Source organism: Gobius niger, assembly GCF_951799975.1.
Source record: "Gobius niger genome assembly, chromosome: 14".
NCBI classification, from domain to species: domain Eukaryota; kingdom Metazoa; phylum Chordata; class Actinopteri; order Gobiiformes; family Gobiidae; genus Gobius; species Gobius niger.
The window spans coordinates 31,613,918-31,639,215 of record NC_136865.1 but is presented as its reverse complement, the minus strand read 5'-3'; the positions used below and the strand labels follow the sequence as shown (position 1 = coordinate 31,639,215).

The 25,298-nt window shown below is 45.7% G+C and overlaps 2 protein-coding genes across 2 annotated transcripts in view; both read right to left on the bottom strand.

The window, feature by feature from the left end:
• Positions 1-1,025: 1,025 nt before the first annotated feature.
• On the bottom strand, positions 1,026-13,500 carry LOC306973843 (NLR family CARD domain-containing protein 3-like). Its single transcript, XM_079570897.1, has 9 exons — positions 13,440-13,500; positions 12,171-12,275; positions 12,006-12,066; positions 11,316-11,508; positions 9,480-11,226; positions 2,201-2,368; positions 1,976-2,143; positions 1,800-1,846; positions 1,026-1,724 (listed from the first exon to the last, which is right to left on the bottom strand). The coding sequence occupies exons 4-9, from the start codon at positions 11,350-11,352 to the stop codon at positions 1,171-1,173; spliced, it is 2,721 nt and encodes a 906-aa protein (XP_079427023.1). The 5' UTR covers positions 11,353-11,508; positions 12,006-12,066; positions 12,171-12,275; positions 13,440-13,500; the 3' UTR covers positions 1,026-1,170.
• A 3,553-nt stretch (positions 13,501-17,053) lies between these two features.
• Positions 17,054-25,298, bottom strand: part of LOC306973834 (protein NLRC3-like) — a 130,157-nt gene continuing 121,912 nt past the window's right edge. The window contains exons 2-10 of the mRNA XM_079570880.1: positions 23,602-23,700; positions 23,433-23,537; positions 23,269-23,329; positions 22,354-22,546; positions 20,521-22,264; positions 18,107-18,274; positions 17,882-18,049; positions 17,706-17,752; positions 17,054-17,630 (exon numbers count right to left, since the gene is read on the bottom strand). Coding sequence (XP_079427006.1) covers positions 17,083-17,630; positions 17,706-17,752; positions 17,882-18,049; positions 18,107-18,274; positions 20,521-22,264; positions 22,354-22,546; positions 23,269-23,329; positions 23,433-23,537; positions 23,602-23,693 — 3,126 coding nt within the window. The 5' untranslated portion in view covers positions 23,694-23,700 and the 3' untranslated portion in view covers positions 17,054-17,082. The remainder of the gene's footprint in view (positions 17,631-17,705; positions 17,753-17,881; positions 18,050-18,106; positions 18,275-20,520; positions 22,265-22,353; positions 22,547-23,268; positions 23,330-23,432; positions 23,538-23,601; positions 23,701-25,298) is intronic.

Here is a 25,298-nt window from a genome sequence, read left to right as displayed (position 1 = left end):
CAACAGAATGAAGAGAATATTTATCAAACTGAGCCCGATACTGATCCTTAAGTCAAGTTTCTGATGTTCTTTCCTGAATAATGTCTTTCATGTGAAACAGATTCCTCTTTAATCCAGTTTCACGAGGCGATACTTACAGAGAAAAGTTTCAGAACACGAGACGAGCGACAAAAACGTTTCCCACTCGAGCTTTAATCGTTCCAAAAGCTGCAACACATTCTGACAATGGAATAAAAAGAAAAGTACAGACTTACCGGAGCGGAGAGACGTGACAGAGGTGCAGTTCTAATATGTCTTTCACTGACGGGGCAAAAGTTCTTTATTACACTGTTATTCAGCTCAAAGGTCAAGAACTGGTTATAAAACATCCACCTACAGAATGAACAGGGATTATTTCCTTCATCAGTTCAGCTTCATAAGGGACCTTTAAGGAGCACGGACTGTTTCTAAAGAAGATTTGCTCATAGACACTAGTTTGGAGACTGGCTGAATCTAAATCCCTAAAGTTTGCATTTATGGGCCACTTAGAACCAAACTTTAAGAGTCACAATGGTGTGGATTTCCTGTCCCAGCTTTTATTTTGGTTTCCAGCTTCCTGTGCACGTCTGGTTTTAGCCTCGACTTGGTTTTTCTCACGACACGTTTGATTCTGAATCTCTTTCCCGATCACGTTCAAGCCTCAATCACGGAACGAGATTTAGTAAAAAGTAGAAAAATGTCTCTTTAAATTCCTGAAATGTCCAGAGAAACAGCGGAGTCCGTTCATGAGCCACACTCAGAGGAGACTCATCCAGACCACAGCGCCACCCTCAGGAGAGAGAGGGGAACTGCAGGAGGAGACAGAGACGCCGACTGGTCAAACCTGATACTACAGGAATAAAAACAAGTGACAGTTCAGAGCTTTAGAGACAAAACACAGACCCAGTTTGAGTTACATGGATTTTATTCTTCAGATTATTATTGTTTCTGTCGTTTTATTTGGAAAAATTAGGATTTTATTTCGTTTACATAATTATTGATCATATTTTCTGTCACTAGTGAAACATAAACTGGGATTTTTAGGCTCAAACGTGACTCGTGCTTAACGTAAAACACCCTGATGAAGGACACGTTGGCCGATCACTGAAGGAAAAGAGAGAAAATAAACAAAATCCCTCCTCCCTGTGGTCTTTATCTGAGCTGAGGAGGCGGGTTCATCAGAGCTACAGAGGAACCATGAGAGATCAGTCCAAACCCAGGAAACAGAGGCTCAGTGAAGGAGCAGCTGAAGGTGTGGAGGAGGAACAGTTTATCATCAGAAAGAATCCGATAGAAGGACAGAACTCCAGCCTCAGAATCCAGGAACACTCCCAGTCGAGATGATGAAAATAAAGGTAAGTAGAATTGTTTTGTTTCTTTCCCGTTGTGACAGACTCTTAAACCTCCAGCCCTGACTCTCAGACTCCAGGACTGATCATTGTCTCCAAACCTACAGCTCTCTCCTCTGCGTCTGATTCCTCTGTAACTCACCGCTACATCAACATGCTCCTCCCTCCTCCTCCACTCCACCTCCCAGTAACAGCGCCCCCTCAGGCCGGTGCAGCTCAGGACCTGAGGCTGGTCCATGAACCTGTCCTCATGACGTGGACACAGCTGCTCCTCCACACGTCTCACTGAGCGTTTGTCCTCAGACAGAAGGAGCTCTCTGTGAGCTGTGTTTGGATCCAGAGAGAACTCACAGGAATCTGAGAAACAAACACACTGATGACATCACTTCCTGTACTGTACGGTTTAGATCAATCTATAGATCAGTGACTTACATTTCCTCAGACCTGGGACCATCCATCGTTCTCCAGAAGGATCCAGTCTGAAACACACAGCTCTGTCACACACAAGTCCAGTTTAAGACCAGAGACAAACCAGGACTAAACCATGGACGGACCCAAAGAAGAGCCTCCAAATAAGGACTTCCTCTGAAGGAGCCCAGGGGCCTCACCTGATAGAGTGCAGGGGCCCGTGGGGGGCCAGCAGAGCGGTCAGGAGCTCGGCCGAGGCTCCTGGACGGTTGTAGCTCAGGTCTAACTCTGTCAGACGGGAGGGGGCGGAGCTTAGAGCGGCGGCCAGAGCAGCCCCGCCCCTTTCTGAGACCAGACATCCAGACAGACTAAAGACACGCAGCATTAGCATCTGATGTGGACACAGAGCATCATGAGCGTCTCACCTGAGGGTGTGCAGTCTGCAGGGGGCGCTCTTCAGTCCCTCACACAGCAGCTCCACTCCTGAGTCCTGGAGGTCGTTGTTACTGAGATCCAGGTGAGTCAGACTGGAGGAGCTGAGGACTGAGGCCAGAGGACCACAGGCTCTCTGAGACAGAAGACAGTCCCTCAGACTGAGGACAGAGAGGGACATTAGAGACGAGAATCAGAGACATTAGAGACGAGAATCAGAGACATTAGAGACGAGAATCAGAGACATTAGAGACGAGAATCAGAGACATTAGAGACGAGAATCAGAGACATTAGAGACGAGAATCAGAGACATCATTAGAGACGAGAATCAGAGACATTAGAGACGAGAATCAGAGACATTAGAGACGAGATTCAGGGACATTAGAGACGAGAATCAGAGACATTAGAGACGAGAATCAGAGACATTAGAGACGAGAATCAGAGACATTAGAGACGAGAATCAGGGACATTAGAGACGAGAATCAGAGACATTAGAGACGAGAATCAGGGACATTAGAGACGAGAATCAGAGACATTAGAGACGAGAATCAGAGACATTAGAGACGAGAATCAGAGACATTAGAGACGAGAATCAGAGACATTAGAGACGAGAATCAGAGACATTAGAGACGAGAATCAGAGACATTAGAGACGAGAATCAGAGACATTAGAGACGAGAATCAGAGACATTAGAGACAAGAATCAGAGACATTAGAGACGAGAATCAGAGACATTAGAGACGAGAATCAGAGACATTAGAGACGAGAATCAGAGACACTAGAGACGAGAATCAGAGACACTAGAGACGAGAATCAGAGACATTAGAGACGAGAATCAGAGACATTAGAGACGAGAATCAGAGACATTAGAGACGAGAATCAGAGACATTAGAGACGAGAATCAGAGACGAGAATCAGAGACATTAGAGACGAGAATCAGAGACATTAGAGACGAGAATCAGAGACATTAGAGACGAGAATCAGAGACACTAGAGACGAGAATCAGAGACATTAGAGACGAGAATCAGAGACATTAGAGACGAGAATCAGAGACATTAGAGACGAGAATCAGAGACATTAGAGACGAGAATCAGAGACACTAGAGACGAGAATCAGAGACATTAGAGACGAGAATCAGAGACACTTGAGACGAGAATCAGAGACATTAGAGACGAGAATCAGAGACATTAGAGACGAGAATCAGGGACATTAGAGACGAGAATCAGAGACATTAGAGACGAGAATCAGAGACATTAGAGACGAGAATCAGAAACATTAGAGACAAGAATCAGGGACATTAGAGACGAGAATCAGAGACATTAGAGACGAGAATCAGAAACATTAGAGACAAGAATCAGGGACATTAGAGACGAGAATCAGAGACATTAGAGACGAGAATCAGAGACATTAGAGACGAGAATCAGAGACATTAGAGACGAGAATCAGAGACATTAGAGACGAGAATCAGAGAAATTAGAGACGAGAATCAGAGACATTAGAGACGAGAATCAGGGACATTAGAGACGAGAATAAGGGACATTAGAGACGAGAATCAGAGACATTAGAGACGAGAATCAGACACATTAGAGACGAGAATCAGGGACATTAGAGACGAGAATCAGAGACATTAGAGACGAGAATTAGAGACATTAGAGACGAGAATCAGGGACATTAGAGACGAGAATCAGAGACATTAGAGACGAGAATCAGAGACATTAGAGACGAGAATCAGAGACATTAGAGACAAGAATAAGGGACATTAGAGACGAGAATCAGAGACATTAGAGACGAGAATCAAAGACATTAGAGACGAGAATCAGAGACATTAGAGACAAGAATCAGGGACATTAGAGACGAGAATCAGAGACATTAGAGACGAGAATCAGAGACATTAGAGACGAGAATCAGAGACATTAGAGACGAGAATCAGGGACATTAGAGACGAGAATCAGAGACATTAGAGACGAGAATCAGAGACATTAGAGACGAGAATCAGGGACATTAGAGACGAGAATCAGAGACATTAGAGACGAGAATAAGGGACATTAGAGACGAGAATCAGGGACATTAGAGACGAGAATTAGGGACATTAGAGACGAGAATCAGAGACATTAGAGACGAGAATCAGGGACGAGAATCAGAGACATTAGAGACGAGACTCAGAGACATTAGAGACGAGAATAAGAGACATGAGAGACGAGAATAAGGGACATTAGAGACGAGAATCAGGGACATTAGAGACGAGAATCAGGGACATTAGAGACGAGAATCAGGGACATTAGAGACGAGAATCAGAGACATTAGAGACGAGAATAAGAGACATTAGAGACGAGAATCAGGGACATTAGAGACGAGAATCAGAGACATTAGAGACGAGAATCAGAGACGAGAATCAGAGACATTAGAGACGAGACTCAGAGACATTAGAGACGAGAATCAGAGACATTAGAGACGAGAATCAGAGACATTAGAGACGAGAATCAGGGACATTAGAGACGAGAATCAGAGACATTAGAGACGAGAATCAGAGACGAGAATCAGAGACATTAGAGACGAGAATCAGAGACATTAGAGACGAGAATCAGAGACATTAGAGACGAGAATAAGGGACATTAGAGACGAGAATCAGAGACATTAGAGACGAGAATCAGACACATTAGAGACGAGAATCAGGGACATTAGAGACGAGAATCAGAGACATTAGAGACGAGAATTAGATACATTAGAGACAAGAATAAGGGACATTAGAGACGAGAATCAGAGACATTAGAGACGAGAATCAGAGACATTAGAGACGAGTATAAGGGACATTAGAGACGAGAATCAGAGACATTAGAGACGAGAATCAGAGACATTAGAGACAAGAATCAGGGACATTAGAGACGAGAATCAGAGACATTAGAGACGAGAATCAGAGACATTAGAGACGAGAATCAGAGACATTAGAGACGAGAATCAGGGACATTAGAGACGAGAATCAGAGACATTAGAGACGAGAATCAGAGACATTAGAGACGAGAATCAGGGACATTAGAGACGAGAATCAGAGACATTAGAGACGAGAATAAGGGACATTAGAGACGAGAATCAGGGACATTAGAGACGAGAATCAGGGACATTAGAGACGAGAATCAGAGACATTAGAGACGAGAATCAGGGACGAGAATCAGAGACATTAGAGACGAGACTCAGAGACATTAGAGACGAGAATAAGAGACATGAGAGACGAGAATAAGGGACATTAGAGACGAGAATCAGGGACATTAGAGACGAGAATCAGGGACATTAGAGACGAGAATCAGGGACATTAGAGACGAGAATCAGGGACATTAGAGACGAGAATCAGAGACATTAGAGACGAGAATCAGGGACATTAGAGACGAGAATCAGGGACATTAGAGACGAGAATCAGAGACATTAGAGACGAGAATCAGAGACGAGAATCAGAGACATTAGAGACGAGACTCAGAGACATTAGAGACGAGAATCAGAGACGAGAATCAGAGACATTAGAGACGAGACTCAGAGACATTAGAGACGAGAATCAGAGACATTAGAGACGAGAATCAGGGACATTAGAGACGAGAATCAGAAACATTAGAGACGAGAATCAGGGACATTAGAGACGAGAATCAGGGACATTAGAGACGAGAATCAGAGACATTAGAGACGAGAATCAGGGACATTAGAGACGAGAATCAGGGACATTAGAGACGAGAATCAGAGACATTAGAGACGAGAATCAGAGACGAGAATCAGAGACATTAGAGACGAGACTCAGAGACATTAGAGACGAGAATCAGAGACGAGAATCAGAGACATTAGAGACGAGACTCAGAGACATTAGAGACGAGAATCAGAGACATTAGAGACGAGAATCAGGGACATTAGAGACGAGAATCAGAGACATTAGAGACGAGAATCAGGGACATTATAGACGAGAATCAGAGACATTAGAGACGAGAATCAGAGACGAGAATCAGAGACATTAGAGACGAGAATCAGGGACATTAGAGACGAGAATCAGAGACATTAGAGACGAGAATAAGGGACATTAGAGACGAGAATCAGGGACATTAGAGACGAGAATTAGGGACATTAGAGACGAGAATCAGAGACATTAGAGACGAGAATCAGGGACGAGAATCAGAGACATTAGAGACGAGACTCAGAGACATTAGAGACGAGAATAAGAGACATGAGAGACGAGAATAAGGGACATTAGAGACGAGAATCAGGGACATTAGAGACGAGAATCAGGGACATTAGAGACGAGAATCAGAGACATTAGAGACGAGAATAAGAGACATTAGAGACGAGAATCAGGGACATTAGAGACGAGAATCAGAGACATTAGAGACGAGAATCAGAGACGAGAATCAGAGACATTAGAGACGAGACTCAGAGACATTAGAGACGAGAATCAGAGACATTAGAGACGAGAATCAGAGACATTAGAGACGAGAATCAGGGACATTAGAGACGAGAATCAGAGACATTAGAGACGAGAATCAGAGACGAGAATCAGAGACATTAGAGACGAGAATCAGAGACATTAGAGACGAGAATCAGAGACATTAGAGACGAGAATAAGGGACATTAGAGACGAGAATCAGAGACATTAGAGACGAGAATCAGACACATTAGAGACGAGAATCAGGGACATTAGAGACGAGAATCAGAGACATTAGAGACGAGAATTAGATACATTAGAGACAAGAATAAGGGACATTAGAGACGAGAATCAGAGACATTAGAGACGAGAATCAGAGACATTAGAGACGAGTATAAGGGACATTAGAGACGAGAATCAGAGACATTAGAGACGAGAATCAGAGACATTAGAGACAAGAATCAGGGACATTAGAGACGAGAATCAGAGACATTAGAGACGAGAATCAGAGACATTAGAGACGAGAATCAGGGACATTAGAGACGAGAATCAGAGACATTAGAGACGAGAATCAGAGACATTAGAGACGAGAATCAGGGACATTAGAGACGAGAATCAGAGACATTAGAGACGAGAATAAGGGACATTAGAGACGAGAATCAGGGACATTAGAGACGAGAATCAGGGACATTAGAGACGAGAATCAGAGACATTAGAGACGAGAATCAGGGACGAGAATCAGAGACATTAGAGACGAGACTCAGAGACATTAGAGACGAGAATAAGAGACATGAGAGACGAGAATAAGGGACATTAGAGACGAGAATCAGGGACATTAGAGACGAGAATCAGGGACATTAGAGACGAGAATCAGGGACATTAGAGACGAGAATCAGGGACATTAGAGACGAGAATCAGAGACATTAGAGACGAGAATCAGGGACATTAGAGACGAGAATCAGGGACATTAGAGACGAGAATCAGAGACATTAGAGACGAGAATCAGAGACGAGAATCAGAGACATTAGAGACGAGACTCAGAGACATTAGAGACGAGAATCAGAGACGAGAATCAGAGACATTAGAGACGAGACTCAGAGACATTAGAGACGAGAATCAGAGACATTAGAGACGAGAATCAGGGACATTAGAGACGAGAATCAGAAACATTAGAGACGAGAATCAGGGACATTAGAGACGAGAATCAGGGACATTAGAGACGAGAATCAGAGACATTAGAGACGAGAATCAGGGACATTAGAGACGAGAATCAGGGACATTAGAGACGAGAATCAGAGACATTAGAGACGAGAATCAGAGACGAGAATCAGAGACATTAGAGACGAGACTCAGAGACATTAGAGACGAGAATCAGAGACGAGAATCAGAGACATTAGAGACGAGACTCAGAGACATTAGAGACGAGAATCAGAGACATTAGAGACGAGAATCAGGGACATTAGAGACGAGAATCAGAGACATTAGAGACGAGAATCAGGGACATTATAGACGAGAATCAGAGACATTAGAGACGAGAATCAGAGACGAGAATCAGAGACATTAGAGACGAGACTCAGAGACATTAGAGACGAGAATAAGGGACATTAGAGACGAGAATCAGGGAAATTAGAGACGAGAATCAGAGACATTAGAGACGAGACTCAGAGACATTAGAGACGAGAATCAGAGACGAGAATCAGAGACATTAGAGACGAGACTCAGAGACATTAGAGACGAGAATAAGGGACATTAGAGACGAGACTCAGAGACATTAGAGACGAGACTCAGAGACATTAGAGACGAGAATAAGGGACATTAGAGACGAGAATCAGGGACATTAGAGACGAGAATCAGGGACATTAGAGACGAGAATCAGGGACATTAGAGACGAGAATCAGAGACATTAGAGACGAGAATAAGAGACATTAGAGACGAGAATCACAGACATTAGAGACGAGAATCAGAGACATTAGAGACGAGAATAAGGGACATTAGAGACGAGAATCAGGGAAATTAGAGACGAGAATCAGAGACATTAGAGACGAGAATCAGAGACGAGACTCAGAGACATTAGAGACGAGAATAAGGGACATTAGAGACGAGAATCAGGGACATTAGAGACGAGAATCAGAGACATTAGAGACGAGAATAAGAGACATTAGAGACGAGAATCAGGGACATTAGAGACGAGAATCAGGGACATTAGAGACGAGAATCAGAGACATTAGAGACGAGAATCAGAGACATTAGAGACGAGAATCAGAGACATTAGAGACGAGAATCAGAGACATTAGAGACGAGAATCAGAGACATTAGAGACGAGAATCAGAGACATTAGAGACGAGAATCAGGACAGACGTGTAACCTGGCTAACACCATGCTGCTGTGTGCGCTCGAATTATTTTCGAACTGCATAACAACCTCGGGACCATGGCCGAAATTTTCGCATGGATTTGGGAACCAATCACAGAGCGAGGAGGAACGGCAAGATGATGACGAGCTATTCGAAATACGGAAGCTTGTAGTTTATATAAAAATAAAATAAAAAAGTGTATTTACGGATCCAACATGACAGCAGCAGACACAATGGTATTTTTCGATCAAGCTTTAGACCTTGTTCTAAATAATTTAGCTCAAAAGTTTACAGCGGGTACGTTAGACGTCATCTCATACGATGATACGATTGGCTGTGGCTACGTGCAGATGCATGATAGACTTTTTTTTTTTTCGTATCGCCCAATAAACGACTATGGACGATCGTAAACCACACCTCTCCTACGAGAAAATGAATTGGTGACCCCAGACTAAATATCACTTGTGATTTTAGTCTGGTGTTAGCCAGGCTAACAGACGTGAAGAAGAAATACAGTCTGGACTCACGTGGCTTTGGTGGAGGCTTTGACGACCGGCAGCAGCTTCAGGAGAACTGTCTCTGAGCGCCGGTATTTCCTGAGGTCAAACTCCTCCAGGTATGAGTCTGAGGACAGTAAGAGGAAGGACAGAGCAGAACATAGAGCAGGAGAATATAACCAGGAAAGAAGTCCTTCCTTCATGAAACTATGTATCTGCTCCATCAGACTGTGGTCGTTCAGTTCGTTCAGACAGTGGAGCAGGTTCAGGCTCCTCTCTGCAGACAGACCCTCTTCATTCAGCTTCTCTTTGATGTAGTCTACTGTCTCCTGATTGGTCTGGGAGTTGCTTCCTGTGTGAGTCAGCTGACCCTGGAGCAGGCTCTGATTGGTCGGCAGAGACAGCCCCAGGAGGAAGCGCAGGAACAGGTCCAGGTGTCCGTTTGGACTCTGTAAGGCCTGGTCCACAGCAGAGCGGTAGAAGGCCTCAGGGCTCTCAGAGGAGTGTGGTGGTGACAGCAGGTTCTCCCCAGAGCTGAAGAAGGTCTGATGGACGTGAAGCGCAGCCAGAAACTCCTGCACACTCAGATGGATGAAGCAGTAGACCTTGTCCTGGTACAGGCCTGGCTCCTCTCTAAAGACCTGTGTGAAGACTCCGGAGTAACGAGCGATCTCTGCAGCGTCCAGCCCACACTCGCTCAGGTCACTCTCGTAGAAGATCAGGTTTCCTTTCTGCAGCTGCTCAAAGGCCAGTTTTCCCAGAGACCGCACCATCTCCCTGGTCTCTGGAGTCCAGTGAAGGTCTGCTCCTGTTCCCTCATGATACTTGATGTTCTTGACTTTGGCCTGCACCACCAGGAAGTGGACGTACATCTCAGTCAGAGTCTTGGGCAGCTCTGGTTTCTCTGTTTGCTTCAGAATGGTGTGTAAAACCACAGAGAGGATCCAGCAGAAGACTGGGATGTGGCACATGATGTACAGGCTGCGGATGCTCTTGATGTGGGAGATGACGGCTGTGGCCTCGTCTCTGAACCTCTTCCTGAAGTACTGCTCCTTCTGTGGGTCGCTGAACCCTCGCACCTCTGTCACCATGGAGACGCACTCAGCAGGGATCTGATTGGCCGCCGCGGGGCGTGTGGTTATCCAGAGGCGAGCGGAGGGAAGCAGGCTCCCCCTGATGAGGTTCACCAGCAGCTCCTCCACTGAGGCGCTCTCTGTGGGCTCCGTCAGGACCCGGGTCCGGCTGAAGTCCAGAGGAAGTCTGCACTCGTCCAGACCGTCAAAGATGAAGAGCAGCTGGAGCTGCTGAAAGCTGCAGAGACCTTTGGTTTGACTGAAGAAGTGGTGCAGCAGCTCCACCAGGCTGTACTCTGTGTCTCTGAGCACATTGAGCTCTCTGAAAGTGAAGGGGAACAGCAGCTGGACGTCCTGGTGGACTCTGCCTTCAGCCCAGTCCAGACTCACCTTCTGAGTCAGCACTGTTTTCCCCACGCCGGCCACGCCCACAGTCAGCACCGTCCTGATTGGCTGTTGTTTAAACAGGTCTTCACACGTGATGCTGGTCTCTGCAGCGGCTGGTTTCCTGGACGTGGTCTCCATGAGTCTGACCTCATGTTCCTGGTTGACCTCTGAGGCCCTTCCCTCTGTGATGTAGAGCTCTGTGTAGATCTGCTGCAGGGGGGCGGAGTCTCCTGCTTTAGCCACGCCCTCAAACACATGACTGAACCTCTGCTGCAGACGCCTCTTCAGTTTCTCTCTGTAAACTCCAACATGAGCCTCTGAAGGAGACAAACAGAATCATGTTACAGTCAGTGACTTCTTCTCCTCCTGTGAAAGTGTGGTGTTTCAAACATGTCAGAGTTCTTACTGTTCTGCAGACTCTGAGCCAGGTGCTGCTGCTTCATCCTCCTGAGGAAGTCCAGTGTGATGTTGAGCACAGCCTCTCGGCTGCTCTGCTCCTCCTCACTCTCTGAGCTACTCTCTGGATGATCTGAGGCCAGGAGTCTGTGGAAGCTCTGCAGCTGCTCTTTGACGAAGGTCAGGACGTCGTCCTCCAGCCGCTGGAGCACACAGGACATATTATACTGCAGTAACACTGTATCTGTGTCAGTATTTACAGGCTTCAAACATTGTAGAGTCGACTTTTACTGCAGCTTTAGCAACAAGTCACTGATCTCTGATAAAGTCTGTGCCTTTAGACCTGAGGTGCTCCTCACATGGAAACCTCCAGCCATCCACCAGATCTGTGAGATTTCACTGAACAATTGTATAATGACGAAAAGACACATTACACTTTATTTTACCCAGTTCTGCTGCTGAAATGATGGTGACTCCAAAAAGTGGGATGAGGGAGGGAGTACAGCCTATAAACACTGTCAGAACTGCTCCAGAAGCACTTGTAGATGTGATCGTTTATTTGTTAGTTTCTCTATCACTGCACATCATTGAGAAACATTTTGGTGATAATCCAGATTATTTTAGGTCATTTCAAATTTCCTCCACTACGCCACTAACCAACCTTAAACATAAAAGCCATTATAGTTTATTCTGCACTTACCTTAAAGACCACATCCAGGTGGGGGCGCTCTTTGCTGGTTCCATCTGGGCTCAGCTTCTCTCTGTGGATCCAGACAGAGTTTAGAACCTGCCTTCACCTCCCCAGACGCTTCCCCCAGTCCCTCCCCTGTGCCCAGCGTTGGGAGAGCAGCAAGAGGACACTTACCGCTCGTCTGAAGGAGACACGTCTTTAAAAAAAGGACCTTCACCTTTGGAACGATCACTCCTCAGAGAAACAGAGTCTGGATCAGAACTCGGGACGTTTAAACTCCTGCCAAACAAATACAGGTTTATACTGTGTCTCTGAGATGTAGATGTTGATGAAGTCCACAAACCTTTTAAAGTTCGGAGGATTCCACCCTTTAGACCAGTCGCTCCTCAGAGAAACCGAGTCTGAGTCTGGTTCAGACTCAGGTCTGGGCCGATCCATCCTGGACCTGCAGACCCAGAGCAGCAGTGACTTTAGAGGGACATTTATAAATAAAACGGCTCCATCAGAGAGTTTAATGGAACAGTCACTGATGTAATGATGGGAGAAAAGCCCCACCCTCTGAAAAGTGTTCAACAGTCACTGAACTGTCCTGGATTAGTTTCTCTGACCCGCGGACACAAACCCACACATGGTTCTTCTGGACAAGTGACAGTGTTCAAACTCTAACGAAGAAGTGGAACATTCGGGATTCTGTTTAAACCAAACCACGGTCAGGTCGACCAACAAAACATTCAGCAACAACTGGCAGAAAAAATGTTCATGATGTGAAGAAAAACCCACAAATAAGTTGAGCAGAAAAACAGGCCTGTCATTGATGCTAAAGGGGGAAATACACCGTATTATTGTAAACTTTTCAACAGGGTCATTTTGTGCTGGTTTATTTTGTTCTGGGGATTTGAAATGAGTTCACACATTGTTTTTCACAATAAATGGTTTCACAGCATCACTGACCAAAATAAGAGTTTTGTGTTTTTGTTCTTTGAGAAATGACCAAAACAATCCACCACAGTGAGGAAACGTATTGGCACAACTGTATATTATTTTATCGTAGCACGTGTGTGTTATTTTACCACAGTGTTATTTCTTTGTTCTTAATGTGATTTCTTTTATTTAGCCATTTGTTTTTGAAGAATTACATCGGCTTTTCCCACGATGTGACTCAAAGGGAATAAACAAGAGACGTGACACAGACGGGGTCACGACCCCATTCATTAAATGTGCTCGTGGCTCCAAAAGGTTGAGAACCTCTGGTCTATTGGAAGATAAAATAGTGAATCTCAGCTTCAGTGGAAGAGTCTTCAGTCTCTGATCTGAACTCCACCTGTTTTAGTTTCAGATCAGTATTAACAGAGTCTGAACCAGGACCAGGGTCTGTGAACTCCTGTTAAACACATGGGATTATTACAACAGACTGTTCAGTCTGAGTCAACCACATGAACAAACCTTTTAAAGTCAGGAGTCCAGTCTTTAGAGCAGTCGCTCCTCAGAGAAACAGAGTCTGAGTCTGGTTCAGACTCTTTTGTCTTGGTTGAGCACCTGCCCCTCAAACTGTCTGTGTTCTGATTCACCTGGACCAGTCGCCTCTCGCAGCTCGACTCCTCCGTTTGGCTCATTTACGAAGGATGCGCCTGTGGATCCTCCGCTGCCCCAGAGAGCTGGAATTACCCATAATGCACTGCAACCATTTTTTCTTCCATTTTCTCAGTTTGAACTTGCTATGAAATGTTTTGTTCCACATGCCATGGTTCTGTCTATCTGTGTTCTGTCCCCTGTTTTGGTTTGGTTCTGTGTCTAGTCTTTTCTTTTGTCATGTCTGTTCTGTCCTTGTGGTTTTGCTTCGCTCCCCTTGTGTTGATCACCTGTCCCGCCCTAATGTGTTTCACCTGTTCCCTGTTCCTTCTGTATTTAGACCCCTGTGTTTTCCCTTGTCGGTTCATTGTGTTTCTGTTGGTACGTAGTTTTTTGTCAGTTCTTGGACTTGCCATTACATTTCCTTTCAACTTGTTTTGGCTGTTTTGCGTTTGGGTCAAATCTCCACCTCACACATAACACCACATTTGTGCCAAAAAAAATCATTGTAATAATAAAATCATTGGTAGAAGAGTTAAGTTTGAGCGAGTAAAGATGTAAAAATAAGGTTTATTTAATCTACAGTTAATGAAAGGTCTAATTAATAGACCTATTTATTGAGGATATAGGTTTATGCAATTGTAGCCTGTGAGCGATAAACTGGACCTGCTAAAAATTAAGATCTTTATCTTTGGAACGATCACTCCTCAGAGAAACAGAGTCTGGATCAGAACTCGGGACGTTTAAACTCCTGCAAAACAAACACAGGTTTATACTGTGTCTCTGAGATGTAGATGTTGATGAAGTCCACAAACCTTTTAAAGGCAGGAGGATTCCACTCTTTAGACCAGTCGCTCCTCAGAGAAACCGAGTCTGAGTCTGGTTCAGACTCAGGTTTGGGTCGATCCATCCTGGACAGGTTTATCTCTCCCTCACAGAGAAACACATCAGTGACAGACCTGCGACGTCACATGAGCAAAATCCAACGTGATACAGCTCAGTTAATGATTTATAAGGTACTAAACGCAGCTACACCGAGACCTAACACTAAACTTAGTCTCATTGAAGTGATATCACACCAAAAAGATCCATTAGAAACAAAACTACTGCACTAAATATTCACCACATTCAGGTTAGTTTCCTTTTGAACCATGAAACTGGTTTTGTTTCCAGAATATGCTCCAACAATGGAATAAAAAGAAAAGTACAGACTTACCGGAGCGGAGAGACGTGACAGAGGTGCAGTTCTAATATGTCTTTCACTGACGGGGCAAAAGTTCTTTATTACACTGTTATTCAGCTCAAAGGTCAAGAACTGGTGATAAAACATCCACCTACAGAATGAACAGGGATTATTTCCTTCATCAGTTCAGCTTCATAAGGGACCTTTAAGGAGCACGGACTGTTTCTAAAGAAGATTTGCTCATAGACACTAGTTTGGAGACTGGCTGAATCTAAATCCCTAAAGTTTGCATTTATGGGCCACTTAGAACTAAACTTTGAGAGTCACAACGGTGTGGATTTCCTGTCCCAGCTTTTATTTTGGTTTCCAGCTTCCTGTGCACGTCTGGTTTTAGCCTCGACTTGATTTTTCTCAGATCAAACTTCAGCCGTTCTCAGGGTAGAGTTTATAGTTTTGTGTGATTGAGACTGTGAGGCAGACGCTGTGGAACAGATTTATAAACCAATATTAACAAAAGACATTGATCGTTTGGATGAAAGTATTAAAATGGACTTGGCTTCACTTGTTTCTTCCTCAGCACAGAAGCTTCTGTTGTTTAAAAACTCTCTTCAATTGACACTTGTTCAAACTTATGAAACAATTAAAGGCTCCGAACTCTGAGGAAACTCCAGAAGCACCGACTGACCAATGAGCCGTTTACTGGCTGTAACCTCTTAAACCCGCCTTGGCTTTACCCCAATCTAAAAGCATCAAAAACCTGATGGAATGAAAACTGGTGTTTAAGTATTTTCTGTGGCTTGGTAAAAAGTGAGGACCCTCAGGAGAGAGAGGGGAACTGCAGGAGGAGACAGAGACACCGACTGGTCAAACCTGATACTACAGGAATAAAAACAAGTGACACTTCAGAGCTTTAGAGACAAAACACAGACCCAGTTTGAGTTACATGTGTTTTATTCTTCAGATTATTATTGATTGACTGCGGAATTCTTCCGCAGTCAATTATTGGTTTTCATGTTCTTTATTATTATTCCTCTTCCATCTTTTTCCCGATTTTCTAGAGCTTTCAGCACCTTCATGCTTTGTGCAATTTATGCAAGTTATGCATCAAAACGTTCCGCATGTTGAGGAGAAGGTGCTATTACTTTTGGGACTTCTGCAACTTACGGTTTTTCCGCAATCGGCCAAAATGTCTGAGATTTTTCCCATTGACTTATAATGGGGCTGCCGCAAATCCATGCTTTTCTGCACTTTTTTCTGCATTTTCTGCCATTTCTGCACTTTGTGCATGTTCAGCTTCTGCAACTTGTGGGTTTTGAGAAAAAATTGGCCTTCTGCAGTTTTCCAGTTTTTTTATACGAGAGTTTGACATTTTTGCATTAGTGTGTATGGGGGGAATCCAGCCAATGGGGGCGACTCCAGGACTTTCAGCCATTTGTGCAGCTTCTGCCAATCAAGCACTGAGGCCATTTCAACAGTTTGACCAGTTCATGGAATATAAAAGTTTATGCAATATTAACCACTTTATGCATTTTAAACCATTTATGCAATTTAAGAGTTTATGCCATTTAGGATTTATGCATTTTAAAGAGTTTATGCAATTTACATAATATATGCAAATTAACCCATTCATGCATTTTACCACTTTATGCAGTTTATACAGTTTATGCAACATGACATTTTATGCATTTTACCAGTTTGTTCAAATTAGATTATGCAAATTAAGCAATTTATGCAATTTGAACAGTTTATGCAATTTCTGCATTCGCTTCCCGCAATTCCGCAGTCGCAGCTTCTGCCAATCAAGCACTGAGGCCATTTCAACAGTTTGACCAGTTTATGGAATATAAAAGTTTATGCAATATTAACAATTTATGCAAAGTAACCACTTTATGGGATTTAACCAGTTTATGCAACTTAAGAGTTTATGCCATTTAGGATTAATGAATTTTAAAGCGTTTATGCAATTTACATAATTAATGCATAATTTATGCATTTTACCACTTTATGCAGTTTATACAGTTTATGCAACATGACATTTTATGCATTTTACCAGTTTATGCAAATAAGATTATGCAAATTAAGCAATTTATGCATTCGCTTCCTGCAATTCCGCAGTCAATCGCAATGGCGCAGCCATTGCGATTGACTAGTCACTAGTGAACTAGTCACTAGTGAAACTAGTCACTAGTGAACTAGTCACTAGTGAAACATAAACTGGGATTTTTAGGCTCAAACGTGACTTAACTTAACGTAAAACACCCTGATGAAGGACACGTTGGCCGATCATTGAAGGAAAAGAAAGAAAAGAAACAAAATCCCTCCTCCCTGTGGTCTTTATCTGAGCTGAGGAGGCTTGTTCATCAGAGCTACAGAGGAACCAGGAGAGATCAGTCCAAACCCAGGAAACAGAGGCTCAGTGAAGGAGCAGAAGAAGGTGCGGAGGAGGAGCAGTTTATCATCAGAGAGAATCTCATAGAAGGACAGAACTCCAGCCTCAGAATCCAGGAACACTCCCAGTCGACATGATGATGATACATATGACAATGTTCTTGTTTCTTTCCTGTTGTGACAGACTCTTAAACCTACACCCCTGACCCTCACACTCCAGGACTGATCATTGTCTCCAAACCTACATCTCTCTCCTCTGCGTCTGATTCCTCTGTAACTCACCGCTACATCAACATCATCCTCCCTCCTCCACTCCACCTCCCAGTAACAGCGCCCCCTCAGGCCGGTGCAGCTCAGGACCTGAGGCTGGTCCATGAACCTGTCCTCATGACGTGGACACAGCTGCTCCTCCACACGTCTCACTGAGCGTTTGTCCTCAGACAGAAGGAGCTCTCTGTGAGCTGTGTTTGGATCCAGAGAGAACTCACAGGAATCTGAGAAACAAACACACTGATGACATCACTTCCTGTACTGTACGGTTTAGATCAATCTATAGATCAGTGACTTACATTTCCTCAGACCTGGGACCATCCATCGTTCTCCAGAAGGATCCAGTCTGAAACACACAGCTCTGTCACACACAAGTCCAGTTTAAGACCAGAGACAAACCAGGACTAAACCACGGACGGACCCAAAGAAGAGCCTCCAAATAAGGACTTCCTCTGAAGGAGCCCAGGGGCCTCACCTGAGAGAGTGCAGGGGCCTGTGGGGGGCCCGCAGAGCGGTCAGGAGCTCGGCCGAGGCTCCTGGATGGTTGTAGCTCAGGTCTAACTCTGTCAAACGGGAGGGGGCGGAGCTTAGAGTGGCGGCCAGAGCAGCCCCGCCCCTTTCTGAGACCAGACATCCAGACAGACTAAAGACACGCAGCATTAGCCTCTGATGTGGACACAGAGCATCATGAGCGTCTCACCTGAGGGTGTGCAGTCTGCAGGGGGCGCTCTTCAGTCCCTCACACAGCAGCTCCACTCCTGAGTCCTGGAGGTCGTTGTTACTGAGATCCAGATGAGTCAGACTGGAGGAGCTGAGGACTGAGGCCAGAGGAGCACAGACTCCCTGAGACAGAAGACACTCCCTCAGACTGAGGACAGAGAGGGACATTAGAGACGAGAATCAGAGACATTAGAGCCGAGAATCAGAGACATTAGAGCCGAGAATCAGAGACATTAGAGACGAGAATCAGAGACATTAGAGACGAGAATCAGAGACATTAGAGACGAGAATCAGAGACATTAGAGACGAGAATCAGAGACATTAGAGACGAGAATCAGAGACATTAGAGACGAGAATCAGAGACATTAGAGACGAGAATCAGAGACATTAGAGACGAGAATCAGAGACATTAGAGACGAGAATGAGAGACATTAGAGACGAGAATCAGGGACATTAGAGACGAGAATCAGAGACATTAGAGACGAGAATCAGAGACATTAGAGACGAGAATCAGAGACATTAGAGACGAGAATCAGAGACATTAGAGACGAGAATCAGAGACATAAGAGACGAGAATCAGAGACATTAGAGACGAGAATCAGGGACATTAGAGACGAGAATCAGAGACATTAGAGACGAGAATCAGAGACGACGAGAATCAGGGACATTAGACACGAGAATCAGGGACATTAGACACGAGAATCAGAGACATTAGAGACGAGAATCAGGGACATTAGAGACGAGAATCAGGGACATTAGAGACGAAAATCAGAGACGACGAGTATCAGAGACATTAGAGACGAGAATCAGAGACATTAGAGACGAGAATCAGAGACATTAGAGACGAGAATCAGAGACATAAGAGACGAGAATCAGAGACATTAGACACGAGAATCAGAGACATTAGAGACGAGAATCAGGGACATTAGAGACGAGAATCAGAGACATTAGAGACGAGAATCAGAGACGACGAGTATCAGAGACATTAGAGACGAGAATCAGGGACATTAGACACGAGAATCAGAGACATTAGAGACGAGAATCAGGGACATTAGAGACGAGAATCAGAGACATTAGAGACGAGAATCAGAGACATTAGAGACGAGAATCAGAGACATTAGAGACGAGAATCAGAGACATTAGAGACGAGAATCAGAGACATTAGAGACGAGAATCAGAGACATTAGACACGAGAATCAGAGACATTAGAGACGAGAATCAGGGACATTAGAGACGAGAATCAGGGACATTAGAGACGAGAATCAGAGACATTAGAGACGAGAATCAGAGACATTAGAGACGAGAATAAGAGACATTATGCTCCGTCCACACCAAACTCGATTTGGGGCCTCCAAAGCGTCAGGTTTACATTTAAAATACATGGAGGACGCGCCTCCGGGGGGCGTCAAGATGTCCCGCAGCGCGTCACGCGCCTCCTTTGCGGCGCGTTTTGAGGTTTTTCGCGCTTGGTGAGCGTTGGACGCGCCTCCAGGGCGTCGAGCGCGGCCGACGCTCGAGTTGGGAAATGTTGAACTTTTTGGCGAAATTCGCGAGCGTCGACCAATCAGGAGCTTCCTGCCATAGTGACGTACGTTGTAGCTGAGCCACCGGGGCAGATTCTACGCCGGCCCCACAGATGTCAACAAGTCACGGACGTTTAGCTTCATTGTGAACCGGAGCGACTGCAGCTCTGGGACTTTCAAAAAGACACATTTGTGTTTCTTTATCTAAACACCAGGATTAGAGGCGGTGACTAGAAAGGTTATTCCAGTGGCTGAATCTGCGCAGGGAATGTGTTTGAGCCTCGAGGACGCCTGTTGTAGCATTAGCACTGGAGAAAGCTAATGCTAAGCTAAACCTCCGGTCCTCACGTGAAAACAAGAAATATGCACAAATAAAGTCGATAAAGAACAATGATCACACACTGAGCTGGGCTGATGTTGTAGTTTGTTACTCACATCATCTACAATGAGCTCCGGGAGAAAACATAGCTTGTTAGCTCGCATTGAGCTCCGGTTTTCTCCCATGACAACAAGCATTAATAACGTCAATGAATTCGTAACAACATAGAGCAGCTTTATGACGATCATACACTGAGCCGGCCTTCACGCATTTGTGGTTTATTGCAGACTTTTAATCAACAATGAGCTGTAGCAGGTGTATTTTTCAGGCAACAGGTACTTCCAAGATGCTACGAACGCACTCTGAGCTGACGCGCGGCCAGAGCGTCTGACGCTCGGTGACATTTGTGACGAGCGTCTGACTTCAATAAGCACAGGCGTCCAACAACGGGCGTGACGCGCGTTTTTGACACCCAAATCGAGTTTGGTGTGGACGGAGCATTAGAGACGAGAATCAGGACAGACGTGAAGAAGAAATACAGTCTGGACTCACGTGGCTTTGGTGGAGGCTTTGACGACCGGCAGCAGCTTCAGGAGAACTGTCTCTGAGGGACAGTATTTCCTGAGGTCAAACTCCTCCAGGTCTGAGTCTGAGGACAGTAAGAGGAAGGACAGAGCAGAACAATGAGCAGGAGAATAAAACCAGGAGAGACGTCCTTCTCTGATGATTCTCTGTATCTCCTCCATCAGACTGTGGTCGTTGAGTTCGTTCAGACAGTGGAGCAGGTTCAGGCTCCTCTCTGCAGACAGACCCTTGTCATCCAGCTTCTGTTTGATGTACTCTACTGTCTCCTGATTGGTCTGGGAGCTGCTTCCTGTGTGAGTCAGCTGACCCTGGAGCAGGCTCTGATTGGTCGGCAGAGACAGCCCCAGGAGGAAGCGCAGGAACAGGTCCAGGTGTCCGTTTGGACTCTGTAAAGCCTGGTCCACAGCAGAGCGGTAGAAGGCCTCAGGGCTCTCAGAGGAGTGTGGTGGTGACAGCAGGTTCTCCCCAGAGCTGAAGAAGGTCTGATGGACGTGAAGCGCAGCCAGAAACTCCTGCAAACTCAGATGGATGAAGCAGTAGACCTTGTCCTGGTACAGGCCTGGCTCCTCTCTAAAGACCTGTGTGAAGACTCCGGAGTAACGAGCGATCTCTGCAGCGTCCAGCCCACACTCGCTCAGGTCACTCTCGTAGAAGATCAGGTTTCCTTTCTGCAGCTGCTCAAAGGCCAGTTTTCCCAGAGACCGCACCATCTCCCTGGTCTCTGGAGTCCAGTGAAGGTCTGCTCCTGTTCCCTCATGATACTTGATGTTCTTGACTTTGGCCTGCACCACCAGGAAGTGGACGTACATCTCAGTCAGAGTCTTGGGCAGCTCTGGTTTCTCTGTTTGCTTCAGAATCGTGTGTAAAACCACAGAGAGGATCCAGCAGAAGACTGGGATGTGGCACATGATGTACAGGCTGCGGATGCTCTTGATGTGGGAGATGACGGCTGTGGCCTCGTCTCTGAACCTCTTCCTGAAGTACTGCTCCTTCTGTGGGTCGCTGAACCCTCGCACCTCTGTCACCATGGAGACGCACTCAGCAGGGATCTGATTGGCCGCCGCGGGGCGTGTGGTTATCCAGAGGCGAGCGGAGGGAAGCAGGCTCCCCCTGATGAGGTTCACCAGCAGCTCCTCCACTGAGGCGCTCTCTGTGGGCTCCGTCAGGACCCGGGTCCGGCTGAAGTCCAGAGGAAGTCTGCACTCGTCCAGACCGTCAAAGATGAAGAGCAGCTGGAGCTGCTGAAAGCTGCAGAGACCTTTGGTTTGACTGAAGAAGTGGTGCAGCAGCTCCACCAGGCTGTACTCTGTGTCTCTGAGCACATTGAGCTCTCTGAAAGTGAAGGGGAACAGCAGCTGGACGTCCTGGTGGACTCTGCCTTCAGCCCAGTCCAGACTCACCTTCTGAGTCAGCACTGTTTTCCCCACGCCGGCCACGCCCACAGTCAGCACCGTCCTGATTGGCTGTTGTTTAAACAGGTCTTCACACGTGATGCTGGTCTCTGCAGCGGCTGGTTTCCTGGACGTGGTCTCCATGAGTCTGACCTCATGTTCCTGGTTGACCTCTGAGGCCCTTCCCTCTGTGATGTAGAGCTCTGTGTAGATCTGCTGCAGGGGGGCGGAGTCTCCTGCTTTAGCCACGCCCTCAAACACATGACTGAACCTCTGCTGCAGACGCCTCTTCAGTTTCTCTCTGTAAACTCCAACAGCCTCTGAAGGAGACAAACAGAATCATGTTACAGTCAGTGACTTCTTCTCCTCCTGTGAAAGTGTGGTGTTTCAAACATGTCAGAGTTCTTACTGTTCTGCAGACTCTGAGCCAGGTGCTGCTGCTTCATCCTCCTGAGGAAGTCCAGTGTGATGTTGAGCACAGCCTCTCGGCTGCTCTGCTCCTCCTCACTCTCTGAGCTACTCTCTGGATGATCTGAGGCCAGGAGTCTGTGGAAGCTCTGCAGCTGCTCTTTGACGAAGGTCAGGACGTCCTCCTCCAGCCGCTGGAGCACACAGGACATATTATACTGCAGTAACACTGTATCTGTGTCAATATTTACGGGCTTCAAACATTGTAGAGTCAACTTTTACTGCAGCTTTAGCAACAAGTCACTGATCTCTGATAAAGTCTGTGCCTTTAGACCTGAGGTGCTCCTCATATGGAAACCTCCAGCCTCCACCAGATCTGTGAGATTTCACTGAACAATTGTATAATGACGAAAAGACACATTACACTTTATTTTACCCAGGTCTGCTGCTGAAATGATGGTGACTCCAAAAAGTGGGATGAGGGAGGGAGTACAGCCTATAAACACTGTCAGCTCTGCTCCAAAAGCACTTGTAGATGTGATTATTATTTGTTAGTTTCTCTGCTCCACCCGAGCAGCTGAGCCTCTTTCGGCTCAGCTGCTTAGTTTAGGCTTTATTTCCTGAGTTTAGGCTTTATTTCCTGATGAATTTACTTTGCTTTGTGGATCATTGGCCACGTTGGCACTTATTTTTTTCCCTCTTTCACATGACATTAATCAGACCCTTTGGAAGAACTTTGTTTTTCTGAATAATGTAAAAATAGACATTTATAGGAACAGCCTCTCACTGCTCATCTCTTTGTTAATCCTTGAGAACTATTATTAATCCAGATTCTTTCAGATCATTTCAAATTGCCTCCTCTACGTCGCTAACCAACCTCAAACCCAGAAGTCATTATAGTTTATTCTGCACTTACCTTAAACACCACATCCAGGTGGGGGCGCTCTTTGCTGGTTCCATCTGGGCTCAGCTTCTCTCTGTGGATCCAGACAGAGTTTAGAACCTGCCTTCACCTCCCCAGACGCTTCCCCCAGTCCCTCCCCTGTGCCCAGCGTTGGGAGAGCAGCCGAGGACACTTACCGCTCGTCTGAAGGAGACACGTCTTTAAAATTAAGATCTTTATCTTTGGAACGATCACTCCTCAGAGAAACAGAGTCTGGATCAGAACTCGGGACGTTTAAACTCCTGCCAAACAAACACAGGTTTATACTGTGTCTCTGAGATGTAGATGTTGATGAAGTCCACAAACCTTTTAAAGTCAGGACCCCAGTCTTTAGAGCAGTCGCTCCTCAGAGAAACCGAGTCTGAGTCTGGTTCAGACTCAGGTTTGGGCCGATCCATCCTGGACCTGCAGACCCAGAGCAGCAGTGACTTTAGAGGGACATTTATAAATAAAATGGCTCCATCAGAGAGTTTAATGGAACAGTCACTGATGTAATGATGGGAGAAAAGCCCCACCCTCTGAAAAGTGTTCAACAGTCACTGAACTGTCCTGGATTAGTTTCTCTGACCCGCGGAGACAAACCCACACATGGTTCTTCTGGACAAGTGACACGACAAAATCCTCAGTCGGTGAAGTAAAGGTGCGTACACACCAAACGCGTCCACGCCTCCAACTTCCATGTTAACCCTTTGTAGAGGTGCTTCAACGCGCTCCGAAATGCAGTAGTGATGTGCCGATCGTGTCGAGGCTTCGAAGCGTGTGCGGAGTAATCTAGAGGCGTGTCTATTGAAGCGCGTATCGATGCGTGTGTTGATCACGTGTGTGGCGGCGTTTGAAGCCTCGGGAAGTGGCCGTACCACGTGACTGAATCAGGAAATGATTTGTGGGTTTGAAGCACGATTCAAAACAAAAGCGACAGTGACATTTTGTGTATTTGGGTTGGACATAAACAAAGTAACACAAGCACATTTTCCATCACAACTCTATAAATTCGCAAATTTAGTCTGTCAGCCCTCACTCACTCAGCACGTTATACATGCTCACAGACCTGTCCCATTTTAAATCCAGATTAAAGACTCATTTTTTCAAACTTGCTTTTAATACTTAGAGCACACTGAATTGTGTCCAGGTTGTAAACATTTGGTGTTTTTAAAAAAAATGTTTTTATCTTTCTGTGAAGCACTTTGGTCGTCCTGGTGTTGTTGTAAAGTACTATATAAATAAACTTTTACTGATTGATTAATACATTTATTGTCCACATGATGGCGTAGTGGAGCAAATAAAGCACCTTGATGCTTCGAACCATGTGTGATGCAATCGGCTGTGAGGCTTCAATGCTTCATGGGGCTTCATCTTGCCATCACTAAAGCAAAGCTGTCCGCGCACATTAAGCGTAGCAAGCATGAGCGGATGAGGAAAGACGCGCGTGAAAGCCAGGGAGAACAGCGCAGTGAGCGAACAGGGAGGCCACGCCCACTGCTTCATGCACTCAAGGAATCCAATCTACACGTGCGTTCATTTATGCCTTGTTAACCAATCAGGGATGCTGACTGGGCTCAGGCGTCACCTGTTACTGCAACATGGAGGACAAGTTGATCGTCGCGGTAAAGGAATACACAGAAACTTGGAGTGAGGTCATATCTTGTACAACCAAAGGTCTGAGCCCGGCGTGAGGATTGTGAAGCGTTCACGTGGAGGGGGAGGAGTCAGCGCTAAGTGACCAATCACAGAGACACAGAAGAATATATTTTACAGCTCTGGGCGGCACGGTAGCGCAGCGGTTAGTGCTCCCGCTTCACAGCTAGAAGGTCCGGGTTCGATTCCCACCAGGGACGGGGCCTTTCTGTGTGGAGTTTGCATGTTCTCCCCGTGTCTGCGTAGGTTTCCTTCGGGTACTCCGGTTTCCCCTACCACTAAAAACATGCACAATAGGCCAGGATGAATGATGTGAGTGAATGTATGGTGGTGTCCGAGGGTCCGTTGGCGCGGACGTGTGTAGTCGC

What these genes read in the sequence shown, in the direction of transcription:
- LOC306973843 (XM_079570897.1), bottom strand. Translation starts at nt 11,352, where the DNA reads ATGAAGCAGCAGCACCTGGCTCAGAGTCTGCAGAACA. An exon ending in AAAGCCTCCACCAAAGCCAC is followed by an intron (nt 2,369 to 9,479) that starts GTGAGTCCAGAC and finishes CTCTGTCCTCAG; the next exon opens with TCTGAGGGACTGTCTTCTGT. An exon ending in TGCAGACTGCACACCCTCAG is followed by an intron (nt 2,144 to 2,200) that starts GTGAGACGCTCA and finishes GCGTGTCTTTAG; the next exon opens with TCTGTCTGGATGTCTGGTCT.